This window comes from Octodon degus, unplaced genomic scaffold (genome assembly GCF_000260255.1).
Source record: "Octodon degus isolate 3935 unplaced genomic scaffold, OctDeg1.0 scaffold00098, whole genome shotgun sequence".
NCBI lineage: Eukaryota > Metazoa > Chordata > Mammalia > Rodentia > Octodontidae > Octodon > Octodon degus.
The window spans coordinates 8,320,926-8,344,139 of NW_004524674.1; the positions used below are offsets into that span (position 1 = coordinate 8,320,926).

Genomic DNA, 23,214 nt, shown 5'->3' on the forward strand with positions numbered 1-23,214 from the left:
CACGCACACGCCCCGGGCAGGCACAGCCAGCGGAGCTCCTGGGCAGGCGGCAGGTACATCCTCCTATGCCCCGCCCACCGCCCTGATGAATTCTCCTTCTCCTCCTCCAGGGACTTTCCTAACTTCCTTCTATAAACCAAGGAAGGAGCACATGAATAGACTGTGTATAAATATGCTTGGGAAAGCTTTCTTCTCCTTCTCCTTCTTTTTTTTTTTTTTTTTTTTTTTTTTTTTTTTTTTTTTTTTCCTCTTAAACCAAACTTGGTTTCTGTTGTAGGCGGTGCATTCCCTGGCAGGGCAGGGCCAGGGGGAGAGGGAAAGGGGAGGAGAAGACAGAGCGATTAGCTCGCCCACTGCGCGAGCTTCTCCCCTATTTAATGGGGATCTCTGGCAAGGCCGGGTCAGAGGCAGCTCCGGGACGGCAGGAGCATGGCAGACCCGGAGCTGGGCTTTGCAGAAACAGCCAGCATGGAGATGCTGTCCGCGGAGAGCTGCGGCCGCGGCGGGCCCAAGGCCAGAGCCCAGCTGGGAGCCAGGAGCCAGGGCGTGCGCTGCCTGCTCACCTGCTGCCTGCTGTCGCTCCCCATCCTCACGGCGCTCACCGCCTACCTGCTGGTCAGTCAGCTCTGGGCCCAAGGCGAGGACTGCGTGCAGTTCCAGCAGGTAAGTGCTCTGCTCCCGCTGGGCGTCCTGGCACCTGCGCGGGCTGTGCATCGGGCTCTGCTCGCAGTCTGCAGGGAGCACGGCGCCCTTTCGCGTGGTGATGCGGGAAGACCTCCAAGCTGTACTCGTAGAAAATGATGATCCTGATATGCGGACGTACTCAGTATTTGGAAACATTCTTTTTCTTCAAAAAAGTAGATATAGATATAGATAGATACGGAGATATATCTATATATCTATATATAGAGAGATATATAAACCTAAATTACTTAACTGACACACGATACTGGAAAAAGTTAAGAGATTGCAGATTTAGAGATGAAGAAAATTATCATGACCCATAAGCCTTTAAAGAGGATAACTATTAACAGTTTGGCATGTGTTACTTCCATATGATTTTTATTCAGTTCATTGGTACAATTTAAACGGACACAACAAGCACATTCATCATAGGGAATTTGTTCCTGCACATGATACATCTTCATTCCTCTTTTGTTTCCCAATTCCCTCCCCTCCCTTCAACCCCTCTTCACCCTTACTTAAAAGCTTTGTTTCCATTTTATCCTGCTTTTATCATTTTAGTTTAGTAATATATTGTGATTTCATTTACGTGTTTGTAAGTTCGCAGCATTATGGTGCTATGGATCACTATTATATTCTTATATGTGTGTGCTATACTTTCTTTAACCAATTTCCTATTTTCAGTTTAGAAATATTAATTTCCCTTTTCTTTCAGTTTTTTTGTTATTAATGCATGTTTGCAGTACATAATGAGTACATTCCTTGGGGTGAATCAACGCATGCGCATAATGCATCTTAATTCATCTACAAATACTAGGTTTTAGTAGTCCATAAAGAACCCTCTGTTTGATTGTCTAACTCTAATATCTCATTGGGAGCTGGGCAAAGGTTAGCCACAAAAGGAAATAGAGTCCAGGGAAACCAAAGGTGTCAAGGAAAAAACTTATAATTCAGGACTAGACACATAAAAAGGACCTAAAAGTCTAAAATAACAATTATTCAATTATTAATTTTTAAACACTTAGTTACTAATTGTAAAACAAATATTCCTGTGTAATCCTGATGGAATTTCGGGGCAAAGTATTAAGTTCTAAAGGAGAAAATAATTGGTTTCTTCGGGAAGCGGGACTGAAGGCATCCTAGCCAGCTTCCCAGAAGAGCGAAAGCGCAGCTGACACGTGACTCTCCTAGTGCCATTAGAGCCAACAGGCAGACAGCTGCAACCTTGGCCACTGGCCACTGCTCGTAAGATGTAGAAATACGCACACAACCCGGAAATGCTGCTGATGTGAGAGGCTGATCCACAGGACCACCCGGCCACTGGTTCCCACAAGAAGGTGAGCACAGGCAGAAGGAGACAGTTGTGCTCGGCTGAGGCACCGAGTGGCCTCCAGCAGCCTGTACACTCTTGGGTTCCAAGGAGAACGCCAACTGTAACGGGATCACCAGGATGACGTCCAAGATTACCCCAGGCCAGCAGGAGACAATGACAGTCCTTGTCCATTTACAAAAACCACAGAGTGGATACTGCAGCCCAAGGGAGGGAGGTGGCGGCAGCAGGATGCATGAATGTCTTAACGGCACCCCAAAGCTGTCCCCATGCCTAACCAACTCACATGCTTGAGGAGGGAGCAGGCTAATACTAGGCACCTTCCCATGAGGGGACATGTGGAGACATTTGGGGCTGTCCTTTGACCAGGCTGGAACCCCTAGTGGATCAGAAGAGAAGGATGGAGAAATAGGGGCACAGATAGCAATCAGAATCTTGAAAGAAAAAAAAAAAAAGTAGCTGGACACTAAAGAGAGCATAAAAGAAAAGCGAGGGAGTGGGATTTGAAGAGCAGCATATTTGTGAAGACACACCAACAGCAGTGTACTGAAACACTGGCAACACGTAGGGTCAGAGCAGGAAGCCAGCTACTCACCGGGCCTGCGCAGGAGGGGCCAGTTCCTGACCATCCCTGGGTGTGAGGACCCCAGGGAGAACAGGAGCGAGGAGAGGCCTGCATGGGAGCCAGGACACAATGGGGCAAGGGAGCTGCCCAGCCCGGAGGCCAGTGGTGCCAGGCAGAGCAGGCCAAGAAGGGCAGAGAAGGGCTCTGGAAGGATGTGCCAGTATGAGGGATGGGCATGCAGAAAAGATAGCCAGGTGGGCATGGTAGGATGTGCCAGTTATCCCAGCATGCTGGCAGGCTGAGGCAGGAGGAACATAAGCTCAGACCCAACCTGGGTCATTTAGTGACTTAGTGTAACCCAGTGTCAACGTTAAAAATTATCAAAAGGCCTGGGGCTCTAGCTCAGTATGAAGGCCTTGGATTCCATCCCAGAATCTGGCTCTTAGATACTCTGGCCATGTGAAAATAGGCTCATGATTTCTTTTCTTTGGGCCCGTTTCCTTTGCCACTAGAAGTGGGGGTCAATATCAATTTGTGGCAGCTCCAGTAAGGTCTGTGCAAGAGCACTGTGCATGTCCCGAAAGAGTGACAGCCACTGCGAGGTGGCCACCACTCTGTACCAGACAACCACCTGGAGAACCCAATCTGGACTTCAAGGAGCCTCAAGTCTGAGGCATGTGATAGACAAGGAAACAGCGTTTTTGGTGTAGAGGCCCCAAGGCTTTCCATTGCTCTCCAAGCCCAGCCATGGAGGTAGGGATGGTTTGCATAGATTTCCCAGAGGGGGAAGGAAGGCACCTGTAGACTGCTGCTGAGGTCCAGCTGAAGCAAAAGCCAGTCAGATGATCACTGGTCACTAAAGGAATGCAGCCTGATCCCATTTGGTAAGCAGAAAAACTGAGGCTCAGAGACCTAAAAAGCTCTGTCCAAGCTTATATCTCTAGTCAGTAGTAGAACCAATATCTGAAACTATGCGGTCTGACCTATGCTAGATTGCATTGCCATGCTAGAGGAAGAACGCTACTAGCAGAGCCATGGACAGGAGCAGCCATAGCCATCCTGGCACCTCCTGGCAGCTCCAGCATAGAGACTTGCACACCAAGTCTATGGCTCCCCTTAATCGGGCACCACAACTCCTGCCCTGAAGAGAGTTACAGCTGTGCCCATCTTCCCAGAAAGGAAAGTAAGGATTGAAGAGATAGCTAAGTGTGTTCATGTTATAGAAATATAATCTAAACAAAATCTTCCAGTTTGGAAATGCTTTCCTCAAAGAGATTAGAGAAATAAAATGCTTTCGTTGTTGAAGAAATCTTAAGGCCAGATATAATGTGCTTCACAGGCTATCTGCCAGGCCACTGAAAGGACAGGCAGAAGTCACCTTCTAGTGAAGCCAGACTCCACTTGTTGTGTACAGGTTGATTGAAGACAGGCAGCTGTGTCACTCAGACATAATGGAATACACTTCATTTTATGAAAGAATTCCCACATAGGGATGTGCCTACAATGGCGTAAGCAAGTGAGAAATTGGAAGCTCTTGCTAGTAGCCAGGGGGAAGAAGAACTGGGGGCTAGACCTCAAGGGAAGAAGGAGACACACTTATAAATGCATGCTTTCCTACAAAAATGTATGTGTTCCCTACAGAAAAAAAGGTAGAGTTGGTCTAATATTTTCATACCTTCAGGGACATTATTAAGCAAATTTGCATCTTGGAAAGATCATGGATCAAAAGCTCATTCTCAGGCTAAATTCTGGTCTTGCCTCTGATGACATGTTTCCTAACCCCCAGAACCTCAGTTTCTTTACATAGACAGAAACAATTAAAGTATTGAAGACATCTAGCAGAGAGGTGAGGATTCATAAATGGTAGTAGTTATCAGTTATAACCAGGAGTGTCCTTACGTGAGGAAGTTGTGTCACAGACAGGCTCTGGGATCAGCCATCGCCAGGCCAGTGGTTTGGGTGCTGTAGGTGATTATTTTTGGTTGCTGACATTTTCAAGCTGTCTGCATGTCTCCTTCTCTACCCAATCCTGCCCCAAAACCCTGCCTTGCCCCCAGTCTGCTCTTTACCCTGATGCACTTGGCTGTGGTCTGGGCATCTGTGGACTCATCAGTGACTTCCACTGCCACTGCAATGGATCCCCAGGCCCCACTCTGACCTGCAGGTGCACTGAGGCCAGGCCTCTACTTCTCTGGAGCATGGCTCTGGCTCCCCAGACAGAGCAGGGCACACTGATGTTGCAGCTCTCAGTCTGGTTCACCAAGGACATGCAGTCCTGTGCGGTAAGTCATTAGGGATGGCTTTGAAGGTCCTCCTGTGCAGAGGCAGCCTCCCTGCTATCTCCTTCCCTTCCGGGTCCTCTTTCTAGAATTTTTAGCATGCACTCACGCCAGTTCTCCCTGATTCCCTCCTATCTCACTTTCACCCTTTCCTAAAGGCCCCTGCAAGTGGCCCTGCCTCTTTTCTCTGCATTCCTCTTCCTCCTCAGGTGTCTCTGAGGTGCCCCGATCTCTGCCCAGACCATGGAGAAGATAGCGCAGGCTTCAGAGTCACACTCTTTGGGGAAAGCCACGGCGCCACCACCACACAGCTTTGAGTACTAATTACTTATTATATGACAGATGCCACCCTCAACTTTTCCCTGTCTAAGGCTTTGAGAAATCACTCCTGTCCACTGCTTGGTGGGACATCTTGGTGTCTGTCCATGGTGGACATCCTGTCCAGCATCTTGGTGGGAAAAAGAGCGAGCACATAACATGGAATACATGTTCGCTCTTTTTCCTGCCCCCATTGTCTCATTTAATCCTTGAAGTCACACAATAAGTGCCACCATCATCTCCACTTCAGAGATGACAAAACTGGAGGTTAGAGAAAGTAAGAACACCCAAAGTCATGCAGGTAAGGAAGGTGACACTGAGATTCAGGCCCACCCACATCTGCCTCCTAGCCACCCCATGCCTCTATCTAACAGAGGATTCACCTCTTGGGGTGGTCAGGAGGATTTCACCCTGGCCAGCCTGCCATATAATATAGTAAGTGCTCTGTAAATGCTAGCACCCTTTTCTCCTCCAAGGTCAGCCTGCTGTGCCTGACACAGAAAAGGCACTCATGAGGTGTTTTCTGGATGGAGAGAAGGATAAAGGGGTGGGCACAGTAGCAAACCTCTTGAGCCTTAGACTCGCTGCCCCTGGAAGAGGGAGATGAGTGCCCTTTCTTCATGCACTGCAGGAAGAGTTCTGCCAGATAACCCGAAGGCTGCTGCCAGAGGGCTGATGTTCGAGAGACCCCATCTCCTTGCCCACCCACTTTGAATGAGCATTTTCATCTCATCCAAGTTGTTTTCTTTTGGGGAAAGAAAATAATAAAGATAATCCTTTTCAGTGCTGTCTGCAAGAAACAGACATTTGAGATAAAAGTACAGATCAATCTCAGAGCTACTGATTCCTCAAGAGAGTGCTTCTCTTATAGCCTGAGAAAGCCCCAGGGCACCTGGGAGGGAAACCAATTTGCAGACGAGAGCAAGTGGCAGAGAAGCAGACGTAGGTAAGGAGGACGTCCTGCACAGTGCAAGGGAAGCCAAGAGAGCCAGCTGTGCTAGGAGCCCCATACAGGCACAGCAGCTCCCTAGCCAGACCCACAGGCCTATAGCAACAGCAAGCTGAGGAGTTGAAGCAGACTACTACCTACTCCCTCAACAACTGTCCATTCTGGAAGAGCACGAGGCCAAAAACAAACTATAGACTGCCAGAGTCTATGGCATAGCTATCTTGGGGGAAGGTGGGAAGCTGCCAGAACTCATGAGGGACCTAAAATCTGCTAGTTGTCCTAAAGTGATGCAAAGTTTGTTCCAATTTGAAGACCAAAGATGCATACCATAAACATACATCGTAACCCAAAATAGAAAAAAAATTGAACTGGACACTTACTTTATACGTGTGGTCTTTCTGAGCCAGCCTAATAGTCACGGAGTAAAGAATTGTTGTGAGCTCTTATTGGTAAGAACAGTATCACAGAAGTTAGCTGACATTCCCAAATCAGGGCATCCAAAAATAACAGAGCTGTGATATACAAATTTACTAGGCTGCAAACACTAGCAGCTCTAGAGCCGTGCAAAGCATGGCCTGGACAGCCCTATCCAGAGCTCCTGGGAGCAAGGTGAAATGAAATGAGTTCAAAATATATTTCCTGGTTGAATTTATGCTTATAAAAGAATAAGCAAGGAGAAGCCCGAGGCAGTGACAAGGAGGCAAATGTCTACATATTTCTCCTAGACATGCAGGAGAAGGGTGTTGTAGATCATAAAAAAATTTACTACTTTTGCAGTTGCAGCATTTATGATCCTAAGAATTGGATCTCTCTTCCTGTTCATGGAAAGATAGGGGAAGTGGCTGCAGAGTACGGGAGGAAAGGTTAAGTGGAACATTAGTTAAAATGTATGTAAAGGCCCTGGAGAAATGCCAAGACGTCTGCAAGAACATCTTATCTCAAGCTCATTCATGTGCTCTGTTTTCTGCTCCTAATGGAGCTCCTACAGGGTGCACGAGGGTCTGTATTTTGTCCAAAGTTTCAGATCCCTGGCCCTCTGCTTACCTTTCACTTTGAGCAGGTGCTTAACCTCTTTAAGCCCCTGTTCCAAAGGCTCCTGCAGGTATAAAAAGGTGATACCCACCCCCTACACACCACACACACACACACACACACACACACACACACACACCCTTCAGGGCAGCTGAAGTATGAAGAGGAGATCACACATCATGGCTCGGCGTAAGGCCTAGCACCCGATAGCCATTGCCTCCTTCTGTCCACCTCTTCCTCTTCTCAGTTTGAAGGGTTGACTAATTCAATGAATGACCATGTTTCTAGGGCATGGTCAGTTTGAGTCATGGATCACCAGTCAAGGTAAATAAGAAAGACAGTCCAGTAACAGTGAAAGTTCCATGACCCATAGGAAGGAAGGGGTTAGGGAAAAGGATGTTCCACTTTGTGTTGCCGGAACACACACTGGTGATCACAGGCACCCTGTCATCCCACTGAGATCTGTGCTGTGGTCTGCTGGCTCTGGCTCCTGGCCCTGTCCTGCAGCTCTCAGTGAACATCTACAACTAGGTCCCATGCAAAGCCTGATGAAGATCTCTGGAGGCCGTAGTACTGAAAGATTATGTTCACTTAAAATATTTTTTCTTTTTTTTCTTTTTCTAATTTTTTATTGTAGGAAATACATCAATGTATAATTTATCATTGTAACCACTTTTAAGTATATAGCTTGTTGGAATGAAATATATTCATAATTCTGTATAAACATCATCTCCATTATTCATTTCGTATTACAAAACTGAAATTCTCTACCTGTTGATAAATAACTTCCATTCCCCATGTTCTACTTTCTGTCTTTCCTAAATTTCTGCATTAATTCTCTTCAAAGACTCCACCTTTAGCTTTCTGCCTTAGGAGAGGGCCAATTCCTTTCACAGCTCCGTGAGCAGCAAGTCAGGCAACAGTCCAGAGCGGATGCTCGCAGGAGGGCTGCTTCTCCATCCATTAAGCTCAGCAAAGTTATTATGTCATACATTGGGTTTAAACACATCAAAGGTTATCGCACTCCTGTGCCTACACTAAGTGCACATTGTCTGCTATTTGGTAGCAGAAGCCCTCAGTTCTGGGGTCCCCATGCTCTGCTGGCCCTCCTCTCACTTGCACAAGCTATTGGCCTTGTCTGGAACAGTCAAAGCCAAAACAGTTACCCCTTTTCTCCCCTGGCTAACATCTGCATCTGTAAGCCTCAGTTCAGGACAATTTCCCTGGACTCTCCCACCTCTGGACCAGGTCTCTGAGCTTTAGGCTTGCCGTCACCATACACAGAATGGCTGGTACTTAGCTTCTGTCTCATCAGCGGAGGCACTTGTGCAAAAGCTGGAGGGTGTGGTGGGTTAGTGTTTGGGATTCCGAAGTCAACTGGCCTGAATCCAAATCCTACCCCTCTACTTTCCAGGTGTAGAACTCCAAGAAGGTCATTTATCCACTTCAATCCCATTGTCAGAGGAAACATGGAAACATGGCCTAGCTTCATCTTACATGTTGCCCTAAAGCTGAAGGAAATGGTGCCTGGGAAGGTCTCAGCACAGCAGTGTCACAACCCATTCATTCAATAGTAGCTGCACTTTATCTGCATCTTTAAGTCCCTTGAATCATGCACTGTGGTTGCCTGTGATGGCTGGGAACACAGATGCTGCTAGACTAAATAGTGAGTAACAGCACTGAGGTGGCAAATTGGGGCTGTGAATGTCAGGATAAGACAGGGCTGTGTTGTGAAGGCTGTGGGAGCCACTGAAGGCCATGAGTGCAGCTGTGTCTTGATAAAGTGTTGCTTTAGAAAAAGCCCTCAGAAGCAGCAGGAAATGGATGAGAGATGGGAAGGGGCCAAGGCGTGAGGACCCGTTGGAAGGTGTCAGCAGAATGGAGGAGAGCAGTGTGCAAGGCCTGGCCTAGACGCATGAATGAGAGAACTGTCACATAGCAATGATAGAGCTGGAGTTTGTAGAAGAAGAAAGAAGTACAGTGCAGGTCTGGAAACCACAAGGAAGCCAGAGCAGTAGTGGTGACAGATTTAGAAACCACGTGGAAAAGAGCTGGAGAAACACCTACGTCAGTTAATCATTCAAAGACAAGGTTTGATTTCCACACCCAAAAGAGCTTCCAGCTTACAAGGACAAGTAAGGAAGCCTTAGAGCACAAAGAGTGTGGAGTGTGGATGCCATAGGAGCACCGGCAGCAGCACAGAAGCCTGTGGTCAGAGCAGGACTCAGGAGGGACATGCAGTCACATCCACAGGCCCGCTCAGAGACACCCATGCAGACAATGCCAGACCACACAGATGCAGGTACAACATGCACCCTTTTCTGCTGAAAAAAGTCTAGTCCCTCCCACTCACACAGACACAATCTCACAAACACAGAACACACACATATAAGATGCAACACAGATCAACTTTCACGGTAGCAAGCGGATCCCCTGTTAGTGGGCGCTATGCAGTTACAAGAGCCAATGCTGGAGCCTGAATTGAGTTAAAATCCTATTAGACAAAGGGATTTGTTGTTGCTGTTGTTGTTGTTGTTGTTGTTGCTGTTGTTGTTAACAACGTTGGAAAAATGTAAGTAGGTGATATTATTCCCAAGGTGAGGTCACGGTTTCCCGGAGCTTCATGAACTGTAGCTCGCATTTGCCAGGTGCTATTTGCACTCACTCAGCCGTTTTCGGATTTAGCCCCACAAATCACTTAAGCTGAGGAACCGTATTTCCCATCTTCCAAATGGGGACCCCGAAGCTCAGGGAGGAGAAGCGTCTTTCTCAGGGTGGTACTGTTCACACACGATGGAGCCACGGTTCAGCAAGGGTCTGTCTGCCACCGAGGAAGTGGCTTTTCTGTTCCACTGTCACATGGCATCTACAGGGACTGGCTGGGATCACAGGAGTGAATACTCCCTCATGCGCTGCACAGAAACAGGGCAGAGCAGTGGTGAAGTTGCCGGTGATCCTTCTTCCTTTTACTGTATTATTTCTTTAAAATACAATTTTCAAATTTTAGTGGCAAAAGCAAAGTGAATGGCAAAAAGGATAATAAAACAAGTATGATGGTTTCTTCAAATAAGCAATGAGAAGACACCAAGGTTCCCTAGAATAGCAGAGGAAAAGCACTGAGGACAGACTTTTGAGCTCAGATTCAGACACCAGCATCAGAGAGACTAAAGCCAGGGAGGGGAGCGCTAGGAGAAGGGTGTAGAAAGCTGAGGGGCAAGGTTCCCATCAACCAAAATATTAGCACGCTGTTTCACCCATGCCAGAGAGCTCGGGCTGAGAGCAGCACCATCCTGATCTTGCCTGTGTTACGAGCGGCTGGGTATCTGCCCAGGGTGTACTACAGGTAGTCTGAATTATATCTTTTTGATTTCTCAACAGAATGTAAGAGAACCGAGATTTGGACTTTCCCATCAGCGAGCTTGTAAGTGTGTTTATCTTTGATGCTTTTATTTTGAGGAACAAGAATATTTCTAATAGCTGTCGTATGCAGGAGTCTTGCAAATGGGCTTTGCTAGCCCCATGTTGCAGGACAGAAACTCAGAGGAGCACTTAAGGCTCCTCTTTCACTGCAAAAAACCACAAAATGAGCCCATGGCCCCATGCACGGCCAGGAGCTGATGCTCTGGAATCCATTAGCAGTGTGACCTTTGGACAATGTTGCAGGTCTCTATCTCCATTTTTTTAATTCGTTTTCTCACCTCTAATACAGTTATAATAGTACTTCCATGATGGACACAGTGTGAATTAAATCTGTTAGTTCCCATAAGGGGATGAGAACAATGCCAAGCACATCAAAAGTACACAGTAGCGTCTGTTCCTTTAAATGTCAATAATCAACATGGTTGTCCTCGCTGCAGTTAGAAGACACTTAAGGTTCTTGCATAATCATCTTTGAGACCCAAAGGGAAATCCTAAGGTGTTTCAAGAGCTAATGCAGGAACAATGGCCCAGAGGTAGTAAACGTTCATATAGCTGCAGAATGAACCCGCCCACCTGCATCTCTTAGTAAATACAGCTCAAGGGATCAGGGGTGGGGGGTGGGAGGCAGCAAAGGCCAGTTATCTCTCATGGTGAAGCCTGTGCAAATAGAGGCCAGTTGTGCCTTGCTGGGCATTGGCCCTGTGCAGGAGTCCTGCTGAGCACTCCTCAGCCACACTGGGGGTGTCACACCCATCTGAGAGATGGAAATGCGGGCTCTCAAGCTACACACCCTGCCCCAAGCCAGGGACCAGCACTCATCTGTGTTTAATTGAACAGGATTCTTTCTTTGACATCACTCTGGCCCCAGTGATGCTTACTATAGATACCACCTGCCAACCCAAAACTCAAAAGGAGAGTAATGGTACCAAACTGAAGGGGATGGATGTTGGCCTTCACCGCTAGTGCCAGGTGATGACTCCCGAAGGGCTATGCTCACTCCAGCCACCCTTTGGCTCACACAAATGCATTTCTCCTTTCTTACAGACACATCGCTCAGAGGTGACAGAGATAAGCCGAGGGCACACCTGACAGGTGAGTTTCTCTGCCTTTTCAGGTGACCATTGGCTGTGGTCCTGAAGTTTCTTTCCATGGTAATTCGGTACTGACAGTGTACAAACCACCACCCTTGGTGACACACTTCTCTCAGTTGATGGCTTTCAAAAGTCTTCTTCCTCTTTGTCTTGGGGCTGCTCTCTTTCCAGCTCTATCAGCCTCCATTCTCTCCTCTCTCTTTCTTTCTCTTCCATCCACACACCCATTCAGAAATGATCTCGCTCAGCCTGTGAGCTTCAGGTAGTTCTGGCACCATGTTGCCAATTTAGCGCATCTACCTGGGCCCGAATCAAGATGATGTCATTGGACATTTGGTACCAGGAAGTTATTTCTAAAGAATTTCCACTGGGAAAGTATTAAGAGCAATCTCTCAGTGTCACCGTTTTCCCAGGTCTCATATGGAAATTCCGGGTGTCTAACACCTGATACGCCAGACCACGGAGCAAGATGAGGGCAGAGTGTGTTTTTAAAGCTCCCCGAGGAACTGGGAATTTAAACCCAAGCAGGGAAATGCCCGTGGGGCCCAAGGTATTTGTATTAGTATCTGACTAATGTTTGAATTGTTTACAGTGAGTCCCGGAGACAAGGTTAAGACCAGGAGGATGCCAAGCTGTTAGCACTTCCTCTTGTCTAAAATGGGAGAAATAGAATAGGACAGGGAGGAAAATACTAAGGACCGCCTGGGTATGGAGATGTGACCCCTCTTCCAAAGAACAAGAGTCAAAGCCTGGGGAGGAATTTCTTCTGCTACTGAGGTCCCAAAAGGGTGAAGCACTGTAGTAGGCATTTTACTTCTACTATATCATTTAAATCTGTGCATCAGTCTAATAGGAAATAGGAATAGTTGTTCCCTTTCACAGATAGGGAAACTGAGGTTTGGGTACTAAATCTGTGTATCCTGAGTGAGATGATTCAGAAGTGAGAGAGTTCACGTTGGTCTCATGGAAACTGCAGTTTTCATTGCAGCGAACTTCCTTTTTACATGCCTGCTCACTGCTGTGTCCACAAAACTAACTGCTTGCTGGCTGAGTAGAGTATGCCTTGGCTAGAAGTATGAATTTTGGTTTTGAATCATTTAAGGACTTTTTAAAAATTACTTCATTATCCAGAAAAGAATGACTCACACTCCTAAAAATCCAAGGCCATTAATAAAATTATTTGCATGAATTTGCAAAATAGCACCAAAGCTTTCCAGGGGTCATGTAGTATGGGGCCAAAAAGACTCCACACACTTCTGGGACAAGTGCCACAGTTGCAGAAGAAACCCTAGAAATGGGAAAGACACCTTTGAAAATCCAGGAATTTCAGGGCACCTGCTGGGCATGCAGGTACCAAAGAGGTTTCTTAAGTCATAGCTTATCCCAAAACTGTGATGTTGGCACATCATCAGGATGTCTGGGGGCTTCAAAAGTAGTTACGGGAAATCAAGTTGTTTTGATTTCTCCTGAAAAGTATGCATTTCATTGTAGATTGTCTTGTTTGAAATCAATGGTTTGAATCAAGCCTGATTATGTTCATTTTCTTCTGCTAAAACATATTTCATAAAAGCATTCATTAATATGTTTTATATAAGATATGCTAATGAGTATGCAAACAAAAGAGCATAGTAAAAGATGTAAAATAAAATAGACTTATTTTTATATGATTTTAATGTGTTTGTTTTTTGGTTTGTTTTTAAAGAATACAAAATCGTGACAGGAAAAAAAAACCAACATTAGAAACACTGCAAGATTTCACTAAACAAAGTAATAGGAATTCAACAACGGTTGGTTGCTGGATTACATGATACTATTTTCAAATTAGTTGTTCAGATTAACAGATATAAATGAGGCTTATTTTTTTAATCTGTCGAAATGAAAGAGACTGATTTATTTGGGGAAAAATGAATACAATTATATTGTCATTGCAGCAAAGCTCTTCACACCTGCTGCATTCACTTTATCTTGAAACTGAGACACTGAAAGAGTCTCCTTCCTGGCTTCCAGATAGGAGGCTGAGGTTAGGAGAAGAGAATGAACCTGCACAGAATCATAGCTGCCTAAGGGCCACTTGGCAAAGCCCAGACCCTCTCCCCCATTCCACAAGTCAATTACATTGACTTACACAGCATTTTGGCCCTGAGAACATGGAAGGATTTCCAAAATGTTTTAAGACTCCACTTCCAACATGTCATGCCAAATAATTGTTTATTAATCACTGCGCATGTTTGGATCACAGCATTGGAATGCACTGACAGGGAACAGCTCTCTCTCTCTCTCTGAAATGTCCTCTTTGGTGCAGAATATGCCTGAAATAAGGAAGCCAGTAAAAGTGAATGTAGCTCAGAGGCTGTTCCTACCAGCCAGAGCTTGACACATACCATATCTCCTAATCCCCTCCTTAAGTATTATTAGCCCTGTTTTCTTTAAGGAAGGTATATTAACAGCATTCTTATCCTTGAGAAAAAATACACAGTATTCACAATCTAAAGGACAAAATGTTTAATTTGGCACATGGTCGTAAGGAATTCAATCCATGGCTTTAGGCTCCAAAGCAAAAACATCATGGCAGAAGGGTGTGGAAGAGTAGATCTGCTTGGTTCATGGTGGCCAGGATACCCACACAACACGCTTTTCATGCTCTTCAAACAAACATGCCCGTCCTCTCCCACACAAACCTACACATTCCCTCCCCTCATCCCTCCCCAAGCCCCTGTTAGCTGTCAGTCATATTTCATCCTCTTACTCTTCTTTGAGATTAGCACAAGGTTCTTTTCAGCAAAGCCCAGGGGTTCTAACTTGCACTCACTCAGCCTCTCTCTTGTGTTTGCAGTTGTGAAACAAACTCCTACACAGCACCTGAAAAATCAGTTTCCAGCTCTGCACTGGGAACATGAGCTAGGTTTGGCCTTCACCAAGAACCGGATGAACTACACCAACAAATTCCTGGTCATCCCAGAGTCGGGAGACTACTTTGTTTACTCCCAGATAACCTTCCGTGGAACCACCTCTGCGTGCGGTAACATCAGTCCAGGGAGACAACAGAACAAGCCAGACTCCATCATCGTGGTCATCACCAAGGTGACAGACAGCTACCCGGAGCCCTCCCAGCTGCTCACAGGGACCAAGTCAGTGTGTGAAATAAGCAGCAACTGGTTCCAACCCCTGTACCTTGGGGCCATGTTCTCCTTGCAGGAAGGGGACAAGCTGATGGTGAACGTCAGCAACATCTCTTTGGTGGATTACACAAAGGAAGACAAAACCTTCTTTGGAGCCTTCTTGCTATAAGGAGAAAGCAGAAATTACTGCATAAAGGGGCCATGCCTCCTAGTTTCTAATTTTCTTCATTCATATATAAATTATAGTCATGGGTTTTCTGGTTCGGGGTAGAAGATATTCTACAAGGAGAGTGGCTTAGGTATGAAATTTATGGCCCTTAAATATACACTGTATATGCCCTGCTGATGAGAATTCTAACTGGGGGGGGGGGGAGCAGAAGAGAAGAGATATAGTATTGAGGTTACTTGGAGAAGTGTTGAGTTTCTAAACATGGAGCACTGAAGGTACGCATGATCTACTTGGGTCAGGGCTTAAAGAATATTCCCACATCTCCCTGTTTCACTCTTGTCACCAGCAGTCCAACTATCATTCAGCTTGATCATAAATCTTCTTCAGTTCAGAAACTTCAGACAACACTCATAGGAAGTTCAAGAAAATAGTACAAGCCTTCTGGAGGCAAGCATATTTTATCAGTATTTCCATGTACTTTCATGCCTAGCCTGAAAGAATGGAAAAGTCAATATTTTTCATGAATGTTCTCCAAAACTGAATTGATTTTCATGCCATATACTGCCTATGAGAAAAGCTGTCTTTCCTTTGTTTATGCAAACAGATGCCAAAATAAGTAAATGTGAGCTCCACGAGCATATAAAAACATAGCAATAGCATACTCAGCACATCGCATGGACACTTCTTCTGGATGCTAATTCAACCTAGAGGACACCATGAAGAGCAAAGACAGATTCTACACAAGGCTTCTGCAAAAACTACTGATGTTTCCTGGTTAAACGGCAATCCACTTAAGCCAAAGAATAACTTTAAGTATGAACAATATTATCATCTTAACCTGTTATGTTGAGCACTGACCTGGGAAAGCTGTCCAGAGGATCACTCAGAAAAAAAAAAAAAAAAAAAAAAGGAAACTTGGTAACAGATCTTGAGTAAAGCTGATCAAGTGAGCCACAAACCATGGACTTATTCTCTGGAGAAGAGGACAATGTTCATCAGCAAACCTGGAGAAGCTTCTGCAGGTTTGCTTTGAGGTTTGATTTGTGCCTTTCCATGCTGAGTGTTATTCAGGTATCTCTTCCTTAAAATATTCAAAGGGATTTGAATGTGAAATTAGCTAATCAGCCCAGACAAGTTCTTCTCCTGAGAAGAGAAGGTGGACACTGTGTTGCGGCGGGCTCATGTCTTTCGGTCGAAACACTTTTTCTGCACTGCTGTATCAAAGACTGAGTTCATTGGATGAAGGAGATTAACTTTCTGCAATCTGTGTAGCCCAAGAGCAGTTGAGTGTCACAGAGCCAGGTACGTCCAGCACTTGGCCTCGATCTTAAATGTTCTTTGCATGGGAGGTCCTACAGGTGAATCTGAGGGCAAACCTGGCCCTCAAATTACTCTGACTCTAGCTGCCAGAAAACTACAGAGACAGAGAGACATGTGACTCCTGAACATAGTGACTGGCTGAGTGGTTGTCTTTGATCAATACTTGTTGGAAATCAATTAATACAAGTTAATTTCGGGTACCTTCGTTAAGAGTGTGAGACTGCATTTTCTGGCCCCTCTAGACTCACTTGCACCAGGCCTCCTCCTCACCTTCAGCTTCCCCAAACAGCACAGCACTCAGTGAGCACCCCAGAAAGGGTGTGGTCACCTCCACCTGGTTCTCCCAGAATCTTCATAGAGGAAGTGAAGCCTGAAAGAAGTTGGGCAGCCCCACAATGACCACGGGAAAGGGTGTCTCAAAAAGAGGAATTACCCTCTGCTTAAAGCAAAAAAGAGGTTTCTCATTAACTCCAAAACTACCTTGACAGGAAAATGCTCCCTTGACCCACTCCGAGCAAAATATTTATTGGTAGGCTTCATCATTCTCTAGCCTGGTGCCAAGATCAGAATTAACATCCTGTTAAGAAAATTAAAATGTCCTGTCTTCACCGGTCTCCACAGTGCATGAGAACATCAAGTGGCTGAGACTTTCAGGAAAGGATTTGCACAAAGGAGGCCAGAGAAATCATTCACTTTCTCCACTGAAGGGAGGCCTGTGCCAAACGCCTTCAGCCCTGCCCACAAGGGAGCTGGTGGATTTGGAACACACAGCGCAGAAATTTCCCCCAATCCTAAACCACTGAAGGCTTTGGGGAAATTCTCACATCTTTTTTTTGTTGAAAAATGCAGCTCAAGTTTTTACTGCTGGTTTTGTTAAAATCTTAAACAATGTATCTTTTTCTATATGCCAAATATTCCTAAATGGACTCCATTCAGAGCTCTGAGGCAGTTCTCTCTGTAGCAAACATCAGCGCACTATTTTTAACAGGTGGAAAAATGCTTTCTAAGAACATGTGACAATCTCCCCCAAAAGGGCTGAGTGACATGTGTTCAAAGATTTAGAAGGGGGGAATGTGCCTTCCAAATAGCTCGTTCAGCAGGAGGAGTGCTCTGCTGGCTAAATCTCTCTCAAAAAGCTAAATTCAAATTAATTCCACAAACATTTACTGAGTACCTCATCGCCCTGGGAACACAGAAGTAAATTATTTTTTGCCCAGACGTGTTATTCTACTATCGCCATTATCTGCAGAGGTTTTAATCGTTTTGTTGGTGTTAGTTGATCCATGAGCTAACTTGAGGCACGCGGATATGTTATTATTGTGAAAATGAGTTCCACTTGATGAAGAGTGTCATTTACAAAGTGATGGGTATTTACTTTCATGTCTTTTTAAAATAGCTACTCAAAGACAGTTTCTCATAAGCATATAAGGGAAGAAACACCGACCTCATCCTACGTGGAACCCATTCTCTCAGCTACCTGTAGCAAGAAGTTGTTGCTAATCTCAAGTCTGGTATTCAACACTCTTGAATATCCTAGAAGTTTTAGGATAACCCAAGATACCTTGAAAAGTATGTGTTCCTCCACAGTCCAGAACATGGTCAAAATTCATGCGCCGCTCACATTTTGACCTTAGCCTGGTTTTAATCTATGTGGGAAAACAGAATCGGTAGGTTACTAAATTTCTAATTTTTTTTTTAATTAAAGTACAACAGGAAAAAAACCATGTCTTTTCATTTCCTGAAACATCTCAGGTTCAGTTCAGTAAGAGGGCGTTCCAGAGCCTGTGGCTTGATTTCAATCACCAGGAGGAAATTCCAACTCTATGCTTCTCAATCACTCTGGATGAAAAGTTCAACTAGCTCACTATGCAAGAGGGATGGCTGATGCCAACATGCTCTTGCAATGTATTTTCTCAAGTGCTTGTGCAACCCCGTTTCCATGGGTGTGACACTGGGGATTAATGTTTAGGACAGGTTTGTTTATACTCTGTACTTCACAAAACATATGCAGGCATATTTTGCCTCCAGATTTCCTGATCTTTTAGAGTCGAGGTGCTGGAATTGTTTTTCATTTTCAGCAGAATTCTCATTAAGTGTACATTGTTATCCTGAATACTAATATCATTCCATCATATTGGAAATTAGCCCTTTGGAAAATTCAGTGAACCATGAGCCCCAGAGTCATTTTGCACTAGTGACAAGAATGTAAGTCAGAGCAGGGAAATTTATGCCTGGCCCCACTCTAACAACTCTGCTTGCAGCTTCCCCAGCTCTGAGATTCCCTCACTTCCATCTCTTCCATCACCCTATTCTAAGAAGAAAATAGTATGTGAGTCTGAATAGAAACTACTTGTCCTGGACCATACAGTGAGTTAACAGCAGACAGAGCCAGAATTCTGTCTTCCTGCCTCAAAATCCCAAACCAGTTAAATTTCCCTCTAGTCCTGGTAAATACAACCCAGTGTAATGACCAAAGGAAAAAATTGAACAAAGACGGGACTATCCTCTATCCCATAGGGCAATACAGAAGGGAAGTGGATGTTGCCCATGTATTCCCAGAGAAAAGAGCTGAGAATGGGAAGCTTCAGGTCCAGGCCAAGCCACTCTGACTTCTTACCCAAATGACTTTCTCCCCTCAGTCAGGTAGGGATTTCTCCTGCACTGGAGAATATTCAAACCAAGAGTTTTGTAGAAGCCATTCCTTTATTTACATTGCAGCAATGATTAAGCCAAAGGATTTCTGAGGTCGTTTCCTACTGTGTAACCATCTTTTAAGTCACTTGTATGTGTTCCATTTGATTCGTGAAGAACCTGGAGGCCCTGTCAAGAGTTCAGCTGTACCCAGCTCATACTTAGCTGTCATTTCTCACTTGTTCTGAGAGTGCACAAAACAAAGTGACTGAGATCTTGGCCGACTGAGAAATGCCGTGGAATCCCAGAGCTGACATCACCTATAGGGTTTATCTAGTCCAAGTTACACCATTGCAAAGATGAAGAAAGTCAGGCTTAGAGAGATGACATGCATGGACGTCGGCCAGACAGTAGCCAGTTGGAACACTGAGACTAGAATTCCTGACCCCTGACACCAGGCCCAGCACTCTCTCAGCTTCGTCCCTGAATCATTTGTCTTTGAGGATCAGTCACATAACAGCACTCACTGCAGTGCTGCTAGGCTGCAAGAGCTGGTGATAGGCAAGTCTTGCTCCCTGGGGCATACGCCTGCAGGAGGGGAGAGGAAGGGACTGCTGAGTAAATAAAGTAGCTGAAATGATTTTATTTTTAAAGTCATTAAAATTTGTATCTTCCCCTCTTTGTTTCAGGGGTATATAGATTGAACAAATGACAGTGTTTGTGTGACTTTAATGATAAGCCCCATGTGCTTTTATTGATTTTGTTTTATGTTAAAACGCCACAAGCCCAAGGTACAATGCATATTGTATGTTATTTGGATATGTAATTAACTCATACACGTCCCATGCCTTTGGACACTATCATATGGATTCCAATCTCTATGAATGAAAGTTATTATGTGTTAATGTATTTCATAGATATAACTTAATAAATTGGCATTGAAGGCTGACAGATTTTTGTCAATGAAGTCTTTTGTTAATCTGCTCACTTAGTTTTCTAAATTAGGACCAAAAGGAAATCTCTTGGGATTTTAAAAGTACACCCAGTGCTCTGTGTTCCTGAAGGCAACTGATTTTCACAGATTATAACAAATCTTATATTTAAAAATTGATTGTAGAACACCACGGATTGTGCCACTCTGGGCAGATGATGGGAAGCAAGAGCAGGAGAGAATTTATTAGATTCCTTGTACAAATTAGGATACTCTGGCTAAGTGGTTTAATCTGACCAAGAACAATCCTGAAAAGGAGAGTGAAAAGCCAGAGATGACAGGAGCATTGGACGGAACCAGAACTGGGCCCAGGTGTGTCGCTAGCACTACATCTTCTGCATCATATTTAGAGAAAACAAAAGTCACCAGCCAAAGTTAGGAATCCAGCGCATGCACTTCTCTGCACTTGCAGGACATCAGCCAGAGCAGGACGGGTGTTCTGTCGATACTTATTTGAACCATATTAAATTTTCATATCTGAGGGTCAAAATAATCACATTTCAGAAATTTCATTTGGTTGAACCAAATGGCTACAGGTAGAATCAGAAAGGAAATTCGGCTTGCCTCTATGATTAGCCTCAAAACTTTTCCTTCCCAGTGGGGAATATGAGACTATATTGATGTCTTTCTGAAATTTACTGTTCATATTAGCTTGTACCCACATCTGGGAGTGATAATAGAAGAATATTATCTACACTTGTAGGAAGAAGTGAACTGTTTGCCCTAAATTTATTAAAACATCACATATCTGTCAAAGCCAGGATGGCAGTTTTCCAGATACTATTGATAGAAGAAAAATATTGATAGAAGTCTAAGCAAGGTCATCAAAAACAAGTTTTAATCAATTCTCAGAAGTAAACTCCATCCTTAAGAACTATAGAGCAAAGAGATCAATCTCCCCTCTGTCTCTCCTGATGCTGATGCAGTTGTCCTCAGAAAATGTCCAGTGGTCAATAAAGTCCAGCTAACATTCAGTTGAGACCCATGGAGGTGATGTGTGTTCTGATTCCAAGGACCTGATTCCCTCTTGTTGTCAGATGTTTTGACTACCATTCTTATTCCTGTTTCTTCTACCCACACATCCTCTCAGGCCCCATCACAATAATAGTCAATAATAATAGTCACATCTCAGGATGGATTTAGAAGACACAATGAGTCAAGAGTCGAAGACTCATGTTTTATGCCCACCTTTGTCATCTTGCAAACTGTCAAGTCTTTGGCCAAATATGTGTAGGTTCCAGTTTTCTCCTCTAATCAGAAAAAGATCTCAACCATTCTATATCTGTAGTTTTTGAGTTTTAAAGGAGCTTCCCTTTTTAAGTAGGCAGAAGGAGACATGGGTTTTCTCCAAAAGAAAGTAAAATTTCCCACATGCTTTACTGTGTGACCTGCTCCAGCAGGCACATGGGAACTTTTCAATTCTTCAGTGCAGGAAAGATGTGAATCTTGGGGCCTGCAGATGTTGCTTCATCCTCCTAGCCATCCCCTCAGGCTCTTCTGACTATGATGTTTAGAACCACAGAGCCAGAAAGATCTTTCTAGATTTGGAGCCATGAGTCAGTGTGACCCCAGCCTCTTATCCACTGTGTTGTTCTGCTTCTCAGCTTTGCCCACATCTGTACTGCTCCACAGTGGGCAAGTCATCCAACTTCCCTGAGTCCCAGGGCCAAGCTCCAAATTCCAGCCTTCAAGTTCTGGAGTTCCAGCTACACTGTGCCAGAGTTATTGCTGTTCTCATGCTCCAGATGAGTAAGCCACACCATGCTTTCCAAGGAGACCTCTGATACAGAGTCCTCCCTTCTCCAGGCTGTGCATCTGTCTGAGAGAGACCATGGTACACACCCATAGAGGCCTTCTTCAGGGAGCTCTGCCTGCAGGCCCCACCAAAGACACGTGTTTGGCAGGCCCCATGCCCATTTCTTTGCCTGTCAGGGCAATAGCTTTCAATCTCAATTTGCATGTTGTGAGAGCAGAGGTAGGGATACGGTGAAAAGTTCCATGCCGGAGATAAATCTTGGACAAATAAAATAATCAAATCAGAACCTACAGTGACAGAGCACAGATTAAGAGAGAGAGAGAGAGAGAGAGAGAGAGAGAGAGAGAGAGAGAGAGAATTTCAATGTGTTGTCAGATTCAAGAAACAGATTTCTAAGGCCCTGGCCTCTTAGGGAAAGGGCAGGGCTCTGAAGCTGCCCAGGCCTGCATCGTGATCTCCGCTCTGCCATGGTGCAGGTATGAGACCTCAGGCAGCTGAAATTAGTCATTATGAGCCTCACTTGCTTAACCTGCACGGGGACAACATTAACATACCTGCTTCACAGTGTCCTTGAGACAGTAAGAGGAGGTAGTGCCCACAGAAGTGGATGACAGTGGTGCTGCCAGGGTTCCTAGCCCATGCTCAATAAATATCAGTGATCGATATACTAGGAAATGGCCAGGAAATTTTGCTCTCCGTGTTTCCTCCCTTCTATTAATAAGTAACACTAAATAATGGATGCTATAAAACTATAATAAAATGGTACATGATGGCTTGAGGAGTTGGCTACTCATTCATTCATTCATTCATTCATTCATTCAAGAGACATTTAGTAAGTATCCTCAACGTGTCAGACTTTGCCAGGTGGCATGAATGAGAGAGATAGGGCTAATGGGCCCTTTATGGCTCTGTGCTTTGGGGTTGAAGGTGGAGTAGGAAGTGTTAGGTTCACGTCTAGATGTCCCCTCAAAGTCTCATGCTCCTGGGTGGGGCCTCTAGGATGGGATCAGATCATTGGGGCATGATAATCCTGAGTGAATTGTCCGCTTGATGAGTTTATAGCATGAATGTGGTGCTGGGGATGAGGCCAGGTTGGAGGAGGTGGGTCACTGGGGTGCCGCCTAGAGGGCTCTCTCTCCCTGCCCCTCCTTTGATCGCTTTCTCAGATGCTTCCCTGCTGTGCCTTGAGCAGTCTTTTTCTGCCATGCTCCTTGCCCTGTAGCCAGCTGACTAGGGACTGAAAGTGCTGCAAACGGTGAGCCCAAGTTCACCTTTCCTCCTTAGGATCGTGGGTGTCAGACACTAGGTCTCAGTGAGGAGAAAACAACTGAGACAGGGAGATAAGAAAGGAACTACCATGGATTTCCTTGTTGAGCTGTGGGGGACTCTTGTCAACAATTTCTGACACTGCCAGTCAAGTGAAAGACCCAATACTATTATGGACTACTAGACTCTTTTAGAATATTTTGCTGAGTTAACACACCTATAATATTCAAATAATGGAACTAAACAAAAAGGGGGATACAGATGAATGTCCATTTTGTATCTGTGTATTCAAAG

At 44.9% G+C, this 23,214-nt stretch overlaps 1 protein-coding gene and 1 long non-coding RNA gene across 2 annotated transcripts; one reads left to right on the plus strand and one right to left on the minus strand.

Annotated features, from left to right (window-relative positions):
• Positions 1–395: 395 nt before the first annotated feature.
• On the plus strand, positions 396–16,125 carry Tnfsf15 (TNF superfamily member 15). Its single transcript, XM_023723427.1, has 4 exons — positions 396–663; positions 10,536–10,578; positions 11,622–11,669; positions 14,502–16,125. The coding sequence occupies exons 1-4, from the start codon at positions 430–432 to the stop codon at positions 14,954–14,956; spliced, it is 780 nt and encodes a 259-aa protein (XP_023579195.1). The 5' UTR covers positions 396–429; the 3' UTR covers positions 14,957–16,125.
• LOC111818632 lies at positions 12,836–19,851 on the minus strand. The gene is made up of 3 exons (XR_002822580.1): positions 17,838–19,851; positions 14,840–14,950; positions 12,836–12,956 (listed from the first exon to the last, which is right to left on the minus strand). It is a non-coding gene; the product is annotated as an uncharacterized LOC111818632 (long non-coding RNA).
• Between the last annotated feature and the right edge of the window lie 3,363 nt (positions 19,852–23,214).

Coding starts and splice junctions, on each gene's coding strand:
- Tnfsf15 (XM_023723427.1), top strand. CDS start 430: ATGGCAGACCCGGAGCTGGGCTTTGCAGAAACAGCCAGCATGGAGATG. Junction 10,579..11,621: donor ACTTTCCCATCAGCGAGCTT/GTAAGTGTGTTT, acceptor CCTTTCTTACAG/ACACATCGCTCAGAGGTGAC. Junction 11,670..14,501: donor GCCGAGGGCACACCTGACAG/GTGAGTTTCTCT, acceptor TTGTGTTTGCAG/TTGTGAAACAAACTCCTACA.